General features: G+C 38.3%; 1 protein-coding gene across 3 annotated transcripts in view; it reads right to left on the reverse strand.

The window, feature by feature from the left end:
- LOC127446466 (sodium channel protein type 2 subunit alpha-like) overlaps positions 1 to 13,446 on the reverse strand; it is a 98,069-nt gene that overhangs the window by 15,979 nt on the left and 68,644 nt on the right. For all 3 annotated transcript variants that reach the window (XM_051707401.1, XM_051707402.1, XM_051707404.1), the window contains exons 17-18: positions 12,763 to 13,254; positions 3,124 to 3,256 (exon numbers count right to left, since the gene is read on the reverse strand). In XM_051707401.1, the coding sequence (XP_051563361.1) occupies positions 3,124 to 3,256; positions 12,763 to 13,254 (625 nt within the window). The remainder of the gene's footprint in view (positions 1 to 3,123; positions 3,257 to 12,762; positions 13,255 to 13,446) is intronic.

The raw sequence follows: 13,446 nt of genomic DNA on the forward strand, positions 1-13,446 counted from the left end.
CCCACATCAAGCTTGAAATTACTCGCCAAGTGGCAAGGGCCCTTTGAGGTTATACGGCAAGTCGGTGATCTCGATTATGAGGTTAAACGAACAGATAGAGGCAGAGCACGTCAAATTTACCACCTCAACCTCCTCAAATTATGGAGAGAGGTGGCGACGGTAGTTCCGGAGAGGGCAGAGCTCAGGCTGGAGGTGAAGTTCAAAGCCGATCCATTCACACCGGTCCCTTGTGGAGACCACCTCTCACCGTCCCAGATTGCGGGGGTGGCCAAATTGCAAAAGGAATTTGCAGATGTGTTCTCTCCCCTTCCCGGTCATACGAACCTCATACAACACCATTTCAAGACCCCACCGGGAATGGCAGTGTGTAGTCGGCTGTACTGCTTGCCCGAACATAAGAAAAAAGTGATTCGGGACGATTTAGAGGCAATGCTCGAGATGGGAGTAATAGAAGAATCGCACAGTGATTGGGCCAGCCCGGTGGCTCTTGTACCTAAGAGTGATGGGTCAGTCCGGTTCTGTGTAGATTACCAGAAAGTCAACGCGGTGTCTAGATGCATACCCAATGCCCCGAATTGACAAACTGCTCAATCGGTTGGGTGCGGCTCAATTTTATTTCGACACTGGATTTAACAAAGGGGTATTGGTAGATCCCCTTAACTCCATTATCCTGGGTTTCGGCACCAGTGTAGCAGTATAAAGACGGGCAAGGAGGAGGCGGGAAACTGGCTGAACAGTCAAAATAATATTTAATTTACACAAACAAATACACACACAGCAGCTGCGTGTGGCTCTCTCTCTCTCTCTCTCGAACTGCCGCATCTGGCTCGGCTTTATCCCTCTCCTCAGCTAATTAGCCCGACTGGGGGCCGGCCGTGCACACTCACGGCCCGGCTCTGCCCTCCTCCTCGTCACAGTAGCTTAGTTTCAATCAATGGACTTGGTGAACTAGTCAAGGAGCTAAAGGTATATCTACCTTGAAGTTTTTTTGTTTTTGTTTTTTCAAAAAAGCAAGGTTTTCCATTTGGTTTTATCCATCAGGAATTGATTAGATCCTAAAAAAATGGGCATTCCACAGAGCCAGACCTGAATGTGAGTTTGCAGTTGGTTATGGAGGAATATTCCCTCTTTAAACACAGCCAGCATCCACTTTTGAGGAGACTTTTTGGCTGGACGTGAAGGCTAAAGGTCAATTTCACCATAGAGAGCATCTCATCGTACACCAGTGGTAACGCTTCTTTTCTAAAAATCCATTGTTATTTGCTATTGTTGTTGTAACCTTTAATGCATTAACATTAACAAGCATTAAATTATGACATGGATGAACATAAATATCCTAAATACGCCTAAATATCTATTTGGTTATTGGTTAACATTAACCAACAGCCCACCTAGCCAAGGTGAAAATCGTTTCAGAGGCAGAACAAGTCATAACATTTTGTTGAAAGATCAAGAAAATAAACATTTTTGGAATAACGTGCACAATAAAACCAGGTATATGTATTTAAAAAGTATACAGGGTCAAATGGGGAGATGTTCTTTCTAGTGGTCGACCGATATATCAGTGAGTCTGATAAATTGGCTGATATTCTGACTTTTTTAATTATCGGCATTGGCTGATAAATTTTCCTTTTTGCCCGATTTTTTTCTTGAGGGTGTTGAAAATTGCCTGCTTGTATGTGAAGCGTCTGAGACATGTAAACAACCAGTCACGGTTCATTTTGTTGTTATGTGCCATCATGTACAATAATAGACCGGTGTGCAAACAGTGTCATTTAAACAGTCCGCATATCAGAGCCGTGGCAGACGCGTTTGAACTCATAATGTTAAAGTGCTCGCCTGTTTCATTCTCCCTCTCTCCTCAGCAGCTCCCTGTAACTTTTAACTGTCTTATCTAATGATAAAAAGGCAAATATCAATAAAACTAATATCATATAAACTGTCTGCAAATATGCACATATCTCGTTTAAACAGATGTAATAAACCAACCTCACACAACTTCAGCAGATCCAGCATCCTGTGGAATGCTCATAAATCTTCCTCTGAAGCACGTATTCTAACAGTCTCTCCTAAACAGTTCCCTGTAACTTTTCTAATGATAAAAGGAAAATATCAATAATACTTCTATTATATACATCTGCAAATATGCATATATCTCCTTTAAACAGATGTAATTCACGAACCTCACGAAAATCCAGCATTTTCTTCCCATCGAGCGCTCATCTAATATCTTCCTCTGAAATGCGTATTCTATCAGCCAGAATAAAAAACTTCAGGATCAGGATCAAAAGTTCCTCTGATTCACAAATAATGATGGTAACTCCATGACAATCCATGTAGGCAATCCAGGCTGTTTAAACTATCAGGAGAAGATTGCTGCTCGCACAGGATCCACACGAGCGCGTAAGTGCAACTTCAAGGCTGCGTCCGAAACCAAGAAAATGCTGCCTGACGGAAGTACAATGAAAATAAGGTGCTTTTAAAACTTGGAGACCAATTTCCTTAAGAGTTCCATTCATTCAAAACAGATGTCAGTTAAGCCATTAACTGATTAGGTACCAAGGTAGCAAGTTAGCTGCCTATGTTTTCGGATGCAGCCCAAGGTAAAAGCACTTCTCGTGTGCTGTAAGAAAATGTCATATTTACTATGCACTGTTTGTACAATTGGATTGATTCGATCATTTTTAAGTACATGTGATTGCTAACGAGGACATGCCATCCATGGTTGCTGGACTACTGTGTGTACTGTTATTTTCTTCATCCTAATATATTAACAATTTCTTCATGTGCAAATAAATGACTAACATTTGATGACTAAACAGAAATCTGAAGAAACTGCTATCTACCATTAAAATACAATATCATTTTTTTGTTTTCTGTGAAACTGAGTAAATATAGTGCTAAATAAGAGTTTATTATTATAATTTTTTAGCAATTTTATGTTTGTTATTTACTCTATTAAATTGTGTGATATATCGGCATTGTATCGGCCTATCGGCCACCCTGCTCTCTATATCGGCATCGGCCATTAAAAACCCATATCGGTCGACCACTAGTTCTTTCTATAGAGCTAAACAAGTTGGACCTTTCTGTTCTTCTCTCCCTTTTTGTATGCACACACACCTTCAGTGAAGCAGGCCTCTGGGTCCAGGGACTCCTCCGGCTCCAACTCGACGGACTCCACCCCCTCTCCAGGTGGTCGGATATCCACCGTGCTCCCCTCTGAGGAACTGAGAACCACATCTATCGGAAGCTTCTACACGGGTATCCATGCAGCCACATAATTAGACACAATAAGCAAACACACACACACATAGACACACAAGATTAGGCTGTTTTAAAGCATGTCATCTTGTCCAGATTGCTTTTAATGTTATTCTCAATCTCATGCAATTTCAGATCATTCAAATGTACCTACAAGCTCGTGGATTTAGAGATTGATTTGATGGATTTGATTGATTTTCTAATTAGCAGCCAGGCATGAAATCAAAGACCTCTGGCTTCACCATATAATCTCACAGTCAGCTGTGGGTACATTTGATGTGCCTTCATTCCTTCCTCATGCATGTTTTTTGTTTCTCAAGGTGCATTTTTTTTCTCATCCAAGCTTGTGATCTTGTCATCAAATGTTGAGTGCTTTGAGTATTTTCATGTCCAGTGCAAACCTCAACCCCTTACCTCTCCCCACCCCTTCCAAAAATAAATTATTGCTATTGGACCCAATACATTTGGATTAGCATGATTCAGATTATCACATGAGCCCACCCCACTGAGTGCAATCCCTTGATTGACATGAAAACACAGGCTGGAAGTCCATTTCGTTAAGCAGTGGTCAAGCTTCGGTCCGCCAGTCAGTTTGAAGAGGAGGGAAGCCGCATTAGCGTTAACTAACACCAGAGCCACATGCTAAGTCTGAGACAGCATTTGATTAGCTTTGATTGGGGAAAGAAGAGAACTGGAACTGGAGTCTAACAATGGAAGACCAGGTAATATGTTCCTGATAAAACATATTAGCTTATCAATCACTTTCTATTAGATGACATCATAAATGATATTAAACACTAAGGGGCCCTAGGTAACAGACAATGAACAGTGACCTTAGGTACTGGGTAAGAACAGGACAAAAATGACATTATTTGACATTATAATTATATATTCCTAACCACAATTTAGTTTTAAACCTAAAAGAACTGGGGGTCACTAAGTTACTGACCCCTCTGTTGGTCTTGCAGCCACTGGACTGATATAAAACAGCTGGTCAGAGAAAAAGGAGAAAGGATTAAAAAAAATATATAGAAGGATGCTGTCTAAAACTGAGCTGGAGCACTGGTTGCCGTGGCACCCAGCTAATGCGGCGCGGGGGAATGATGTAAGCATGCTGTGTGCAATTTCAGAATCTTCCAGAATGTCTCTAACATTTTAAATCGTAAGAATAATATTAGAGGCAAAGCTGAGCAAACCTGCATAAGCTGCCCTGACCCCTGACCTTTAAATACTGTTAGATTCACATTAATTAATTTAAAGTCTTATAAATGGATCAATTTGTAAAAGTTTAAAACTTCTGTTTCCTAATCCCGTTACTCTCTGGTATCCTTCTAACTTTGATCTTAAAATCCAAGTAAGGACAGATCTATGGTTTCATTAGCAAAGGCAACATCTTCGTTAATGGGGTCATGACATGAGGAATCAAATTTTCCTTGATCTCTTTACATATAAGGGGTCATTGTACTATAAAAAAACATTCTGTAAGTTTCAGAACTGAAAACATCTTCTTTAATATAAAAAGAGCATTTATTTAAACCAAGCTGCAAAAACAGCTGGTTTGGAATTTGTGGAACTTGTGACGTCACAAGGACCAAATACATCTGCATATGACTGCCTCTTCAGCAAGACATCAATGCCTATTTTCTGTCACTGCACCCTTGGAACCACCCACTGGCAATTTGGTCAGTCACACAGGTGAACAGGAGAGAGATGGGCCTGTTATGGGAGATTCATCAATAGGGGACTTATACAGGACACCTTCATCTGACTATCTGGATTTAAATGTTTTATAGAAGAATGGCTTTGACCATTATCATACATCTCGTGCTGCTTTTAAAAGATGCAATGTCAAGTTATAACTCTAAAATGGAGACCACCATTGTGTTTCATTCAGCTGCACTGTCATTCTGTTTTGAAGGTGTCCTGTAAACCGTTTTTGCACACATCTGTGCTATTTTTAATTGTTCATCTTTTGTAAACATGGACATCTTTGATCGTATTGGATCGACACTTTAAAGATGGTGGCTTAAGTGTAGTGTAGTGTGTCTGCGTTCGTCTCCTCGTGTCATATATTCTTTCTTATTTACTGAATAAAATATATATATATTTATGCAGGTTTGTTTTTAAGTTAAATGTTTGGCTATTGAATCTGCTTCGACTTGTTTCGAAATGCGTCTTCTGCTGTCGCTGTTTTATATATATTGCTTACCGATGTTGTTTATACCGGTGGTTGATGTTCATGCTTGTACAGAGGCCGAACAAAACTTAAATCATTGCAATATATGGATTATTGATCGTACTGGGACCACAGTGGATAAGGATTTGACTGTTTGGCCGTATGCTGGGGATCTTTTCCTATATCAGCGCAATTATCGGGGAGAGTCAATATATGGGGTCCATGGTGCGAGTGGACTCAGGAAGGAGAGAGGACTTTGCATTGTGTTGGGCAAGGTGATGGAGATGGTATGAGGAACTACTGCTCAAGGAAAAACTGGTTTGTTCTCCTTTTGCTCCTTCTATCGGGCAATATGCACCCTAATCCAGGGCCATGGCCTGAGCTGACTCAATTGCAAACACCTGAGGAATTTAGATCTAAAAATGGCTTGCGTTTTCTACATCTAAATGTATGCAGCCTGATAAACAAAACTGATATGATACGATTATGGGCAGACTCAACCAACTCAGACATTATAGTCTTTTCTGAGACTTGGCTGAATAAATCAATCACCGATGAAATGATAAATATAAAAGGATATAACGTCTACAGAACAGATCGAATAAAGAAAGGGGGAGGAACTGCAGTTTATGTGAAAACTACTCTTGATAGTATGTGTATTACAACTCTCAGCAAACTGAATGTTTTTGAATTTTCGGTCATCAAGTTATCGCTTATAAAGGGACAAGATATTATTATATTTGGATGCTATTGTTCGCCCTCAGCGGCAGGTGAGGCATGCACCTTACTTGCTGATTATCTCCTTAAGTGGATTAAGTTTGAACTGGTTTTACTTGGAGATTTGAACTGGGATTGGAACTCTCCTATATCTGACCCATTTAAGAACATTTGTGATTCTCTCTGCCTAACGCAAGTGATCAAATCTTCTACAAGACTGAATTAAAAAATATATATATATAAATCTACATTACTGGACATTATATTAACAAATGCACCTCATTGTCTATCGGTTATTGTAGTTTTCTGTAATTTTGTAAGTGATCATTGTGTGGTGGCCTGTGTGAGAAACTGTAAAAAGCCAAAATCATCCCCTCAATTCATATATAAGAGATATTTTAAACATTTTTCATAAACAAGCATTTTTGCATGATGTTTATAATAGTGATTTGGGTATTGTTTCAAATATGGTTGATGTGGATACGGCATGGGATTATTTTAGAACAACGTTTCTAATGTTGTGTGATAAGCATGCACCATTTAGACGTTTCCGGATAAGTGGAAAAGATAACCCCTGGATTAATGATGAAATTGCGAATAATATAAGAGACAGGGATGCAGCCTGGGCTAAAGCAAAAAGCACAAATAATTTAGTGGACTGGACAATATGTAGAACCTTAAGAAACAAATGTACTAAATTAGTAAAAAATTTAAAATGTGGTTATTATCTTACTACGATAAATGATCATTTAAATGATCCCACTAAATTCTAGAAATGAATCAACTCTTCCTCAGGAGTAATTCAATCAAAAAGTTATCCGGATCCAAAAGCCAGTATTGCTGATTTATTTAATAAATATTTTATCTCTGTAGGAACAGACATAACTCTAAGTGATATACAGGCATCTAATTCAGACAGAAATTCAGTTTTTAAATTTAATAACGGTGATTTATTTAAGTTTACTGCAATACCGTCTTCTGTCATATACGAAAAGCGCTATCTACCCTAGACTGCAATAAAAATCCAGGGTGTGATACAACTGAGCCATATTTTCTTAAATTAGCTGCAAACATCATCTCTGAGCCTAATCGCTTCTATTTTTAATTTAAGTTTGATATCTAACACAATACCGAGTAACTGGAAATCAGCGATGGTTCTCCCTATATTAAAAAGTGGTGATCCTACTGACATGAATAATTACTGTCCTATTTCTAGATTATCAGTAATGGCTAAAATCTTTGAGGGTATTGTGTATGACCAACAAAAACATTTTTTATTAAGAAATAATCTTCTCTCTGAATGTCAATCAGGCTTTAGGTCTGGCCATAGCACTATTACGGCAGTAATGATGGTCACTAATGATATTTTGACCTCGCTGGATAGGAAACAGCATTGTGCTGCGGTATTTGTAGATTTACCTAAAGCCTTTGATTCTGTTGATCACGATTTATTGCTACAAAAACTTCATAATATTGGTATATCAGAGAGAACAGTAATATGGTTTAAGAACTACTTGTCAGGAAGGACACAGTGTGTCACAATAGGAGACCAAACATCTTCATTACTTTCAGTTAATAGAGGAGTTCCTCTGGGATCAATTTTAGCTCCTATTTTATTTTAAATTTTTTATAAATGATATAGCACATAAGGTAAATCCAGTTAAGAGTCATCTGTATGCGGATGACACGATTATATATGCAATGGCACCCTCTATGATTCATGCATTAGAATTATTACAAGAGGATTATTGAATTATTGCTTTTAATGAATTAAAATTAACCTTAAACTCAAGGAAAACAAAATATATGCTTTTTAATCATTCGTGCTTACACCTGGATGATCACAATCTCCAAACAATAGATGGTAAAGATATTGATAGAGTTGCGTCTTATAAATATTTAGGTATATGGATAGATGAAAAATTAACCTATAACATGCATATAGATAAAATATTGACGAAAATCAGACCCAAATTGGGATTTATTTTTCGTCAGAAAAGATGTCTACCTTATATGCTAGAAAAAGCTATCTTGACCAGGACTCCCTGGAAGAAGAGATCATGTATCTCAATGGGACCTTCCTGGTTAAATAAAGGATAAATAAGTATTGATGCCTTTCCGCGAAACACCGGTGATGTGCTGCACGTTTTAAGAGTTGTACAAGCACAACTTTTAAAAACGCATCTCATTCTGCTGCTGCTACTGACTGGGAGAAACGCATGCAGTCCTGTGTGTAAACAAACATGGAAGATGTGAGATGTGAAGACCAGCTTCTCTGTTTTGGCCTGCTGAAGCCAGTTGAAGCATCCAACATCACAATGGATTGTATGACATTTGCATATTCAGAACATTTCGGCGTGGATTGTATGTGTTTTCGGCTCATATGAGTGTGGATTGCTTGTGAACCAGTCACAATATGATTTAGGCTTTGCAAAGGAACTGTTATTGAAGGATGGGTCAGTTAAAACACTCTTGGACTGCAAAGCTGTAAGTAAACAATTTCATTCATGAATATTTCATATGTTATGACTGTTTTATAGTTTATGGTGCTGCTTGAGTGAACAGTTTAATATATTCAGATGAAATGTGTTGGGTGTACGTTATGTGTTTACCCTGAAATGTGGTTTTACAATGTTGTGGAGTTTGTTCATTTTCTTCGGATTGCGTTTCAAATATGTCTGTATTGGAAGGGTTGCACAATGTTAGCCAATCACAATAGTGGGTGTTTACACTGAAGTCTTAAAGGGCCAGACAGCTTAAAACAGAGTGTTTCAGACAGAGGGCCAGAGGCAGGGTGGAAAATTATTATATATGACTAAACTATGACTTTTTGTGGTGCAAAAAAACTATGCAACTATGCTAATATTATAAGTGGACCTGAGCGAAGATAATACAATTATTTATTTTTAAAAAAAAGAGTATGTCATGACCCCTTTAAAGCAGGTTAAGAAATAAATGGACAAATTCATCCAATACAAGGTGGCACAGAAGATGTCAAGTAGTAAGGTCAATTTATGATCATATATTTTTCTTCATAAACCATCACCTTGGTTCTAACCAGGGTAGAACACAAAACAGGGTATATGCAAAAGCTAATCGTATTAATGCAATTGAAACAATTTAATCTAATTAGCAATATTACATATTTATTACAGTATACACCCCTGCTGGTTGAGAACAAAAGCCCTCTAGGGGTCAACTGGTGTCATGACACTTTCCCACTATTCAAGCAATTTACATTGCAATATATCACAATTATAAACTAATCTAAATTGGTTATTTAATAAGGAGGGAAAAATCATTTGTAAGCCATCTTGTTGAGATAAACCACACTAAGTGTACTCAAAGGTAGTTTATCATAAAACCCTATTTATACCAAGCTTGTAACTGAAACAATGACTGTAGCCTACCACTATGGACAAAAGTAGCTTTCATCATTCCAATATGGATCATTTAGAATGCAGATGCAGTTAAACTTGCAGTGTGCCATGGACTAATCCTACAACTTGAATAATTAAAACAAATACATGTCTTTTTCTTTTACAGCTCACCTCTATGCACACCCACCCACACAAAACAAACACGTACACTTGTGTACATTCAACCACAACCTCTCGCTTTCTGTTCTCGGGTAGTTTAGCTCTAAGTGCTCACAGATAGCTTGTACAAAAAACAAACAAAAAGAAAAACATACAGGCTAATGTAACAGAAATATGTTTGATGGACTACTGATGTAAAATGATGATCTTGCTCATTCCAAATGACTGAAGGTACTGCAAAGAAGCAAAGTGCTATGACAGAAACACAAACTCATGTAGAAAACAACAAACCAAACAAAAGACTGACAGCTGTCTCTCTTCGGTGCAAAATAGGGTTGTTAAAAAGGGAGGGAAGGCCACAGGCATTGAGAAACGAAAAACAAAAAGGGCAATCCGATCCAAAAAGAGAGATAAAATGAGAGAGAGACAAGAGTTTGGTCTGATTTAGATGGCATAGGCAGTCTCCATGGTTAGTGTGGGTGAGGAGGAAGGTGAGTCTCTTACAGGGCTCTCTCAGAGAAAACCTGGGGTTCGTCTGTCATAACGCTGCAATAACAGGTCACACACAAAGAGGAGATACACACTTCACATAACATGGATAATAACGTTGGCAACTTCAACACTGAACCACTTAAATTAGATTTAGAAATAGATCAAGTTAGAAGAGGGGAGAGAGAAAACATTAAGCACAGTGACAGTATTGCTGGAGGAGCATGGAAATGTGCTGGAATACAGACACACACACAAACACACTCTATCATAGTTGGGACATGGCATTAACTTCTATTGTTTTTATATTGAGCTAAATATATTTTCTGTCTACGAAGCATCTTAGAGGGTAGGGAAGGATTTTTTTTTTTTTTTTTTTGACATAGTTTTGCATTTCCCTCCCAACAGTTTTGCGTCCCCTCACTATTATACGTTCCCTCGCAATAACTTTAAAATTAACTATGGTTTTACTACAGAAACCATAGTTGAACTATGGTATTTTTAGTAAAACCATAGTAGCCACAAAATTTACCACAGTTTTACTACAATAATCATATAACCATGATTTTCATTGTAAAACCATAGTACTTATACAGGAAAACCGAAAATATGGTTATAAAAATCATAATAAAAAAATTTTCATAGTAAAACCATGGTACTTATACAACAAAACCGAAAATATGTTGATGAAAATCATTAATCATTCTTTTTATTTTTTTTATTTTTTTTAATGGTTACAATGGTTTTACTATAGTAACAACATTGGTTAATTTGTGGTACAAGTATCATGGTTAATTTTCATAAGGGATGGATAAAGCTATTGCAAGGGAAACCAAAATAACTGGAAATAAATAAATTCCCTCCCTACCCTCTGAGGGGCTCAGTATCTTAAAAGAATAGTTCCCCCGAAAATTAAAATTCTCTCATCATATACTCGCTCCTATGCCATCCAAGTTGTGTATGATTTTCTTTCTTCTGCATTACACCAACGTAGATTTTTAGAAGAATATCTCAGCTCTGTAGGTCCATGCAATGCAAGTGAATGGTGACCAAATATTTTAAGCTCCAAAAAAGCACTTAAAGGCAGCATAAAAGTAATCCGTATGACTCCAGTGGTTTAATCCATGTCTCCTGAAGCAATCCAATCGCTTCTGGGTGAGAACAGACTAAAATGTAACTCCTTTTTCACTGTACACTTTCTCTAGGAACAATCATGATTTCAAGCTCGATTACACTTTCTAGTGCTTGATGAATGTGCAGAGCACTAGATGGGGCTAGGAAGTGTAATCAAGCTTGAAATCATGATCACCAAGGAGACTGCTGATGTCAAGATTTATAGTGAAACAGGATGTATATTTTGTTCTGTTCTCACCCAAAATCGATTAGATCACTTCAGAAGACATTGATTAAACCACTGGATCTAATGGATTACCTTTATTAAGCCTTTATGTGCTTTTTGGAGCTTCAAAGTTTTGGTCACAATTCACTTGCATTGTATGGACCTACAGAGCTGAAATATTCTTTTAAACATCTTTGTTTGTGTTCTGCAGAAGAAAGAAAGTCATACGTATCTGGGATGGCATGAGGTTGAGTAAATGATGAGACAATTTTCATTTTTGGGTGAACTATTTCTTTAGCCCTACCTCTAAACCCTCCCTCATGTTGTTTCAAAACCCATATGACTTTCTTTTTTCTGTGGAACACAAAAGGAAGTATTAGTCCAAATGGAAGGGACTGACAGCCTCAGTGACCACTGACTTACATTGTAGGGAAAAAAAGATGAATGGTGACAGAGGCTATCAGTCCCTAACACTCTTCCATGAAAGTCATACAGTTTGGAAGAAAATTAAGTTGAGTAAATAATGACAGAATTCACTTTATTAAAACAAACAACAAAAAAAAAATGTTATCCTTGTGGGCAAAACTTGACTCACAGCCAGATAAACACACACACACACACACACACACACACACACACACACACACACACACAGTTAAGCATACTCAATTTCACCCTGGGCAAGGATGCTGAATTTAGCCATTTTCTCAATGCTCTCATTCATAGTCTGGGATGCATGATTCCATGCCTGCTCAGTTGGTCGTAAATAATACACATTAGACTGTGTGAGGGGTTTTGTGTGTGCGAGACAGTGTATGTTTATGAGAACATGTACTGAAATAATGAGTATACTCTGTAACTCTACCTGCTACAGTGCCCAGATGTTTGTTTTAACTAGCAGCAGATGGACAGGGTCAAACAGCCCGAAGCCCATTGCACAACAACAACTACAATAACACACACTCACACACACAAACACACAATGGGCTGCAGCTCTGAGCAGAAGATGATGCAATGGCACTGTGACTCAAGACAACTGTTTGTCCCTTACAGGGAAAGTGACATAGACTCCTGATGATTTACAAACACACCTACAACAATGAAATAAAACAATGTTTTCATCCATTAAAAAAATAAAATAAATAAATAGCAACTCTCTCCGACACTGAAACAAAGACTCTGAATTGTGTTTAATTCATATTAAAAGTGATACATTTAGTCGTAGATGGCTGGCTTACCTCTTTACTGCCCTCCACGTCAGACGAGTCGCTACTGAAGTCTTCCGTGTTCAGATTTTCAAAGTCCGATTCTCCCACCGCAATTGGTACAGTAACCGTAAGGCTGGGATTGTGTATGAACGACATGTAGTCACCCTCCTCAATTCCATACTTAACGTGACCTTTGACCCCGTTACCCGGGGAGACGCAGCCCTCCTTCAGATAGCCTTTAGTGAGATCAACGGCCACGGGAGCATGATTAGACAAGCAGTTCTCCTTGCCGTTGCTGTGGAGGTCATCGAGGGGCTTCTCCTCATCTAGAGTGCCCGGTTTGGAGCCGGCCAGGCAGAGGCTTTGCAGGAATTGACGTAAAGTGGACTTCACCAGCGCAATACCTTTCTGTATTCTGCCCACTGCGATCTGTAGGTTATTCATTTCGCTGTCGTCATCTGTGGCGGCCAGATTGTCAGCACTGAAAGAGCTCAGCAGCAAGGCCAGGAACAGGTTCAACACCTGCCACACAGCCACACCAAAACAACACACACACTCAGAATCAGCAAGGTCTAGCACAGATGTTGTGCCTCATGAAATTTCAGTGTGGAAGTAATGAATCCTGTTCTATTTTTGTTGCATCATCTCTTTTATATATGAAAAATAAAACATCAAAATATATTAGACCATATCCTATTCTATTATTTTTTAATT

Source organism: Myxocyprinus asiaticus, chromosome 9 (genome assembly GCF_019703515.2).
Source record: "Myxocyprinus asiaticus isolate MX2 ecotype Aquarium Trade chromosome 9, UBuf_Myxa_2, whole genome shotgun sequence".
In the NCBI taxonomy this organism is placed as follows: domain Eukaryota; kingdom Metazoa; phylum Chordata; class Actinopteri; order Cypriniformes; family Catostomidae; genus Myxocyprinus; species Myxocyprinus asiaticus.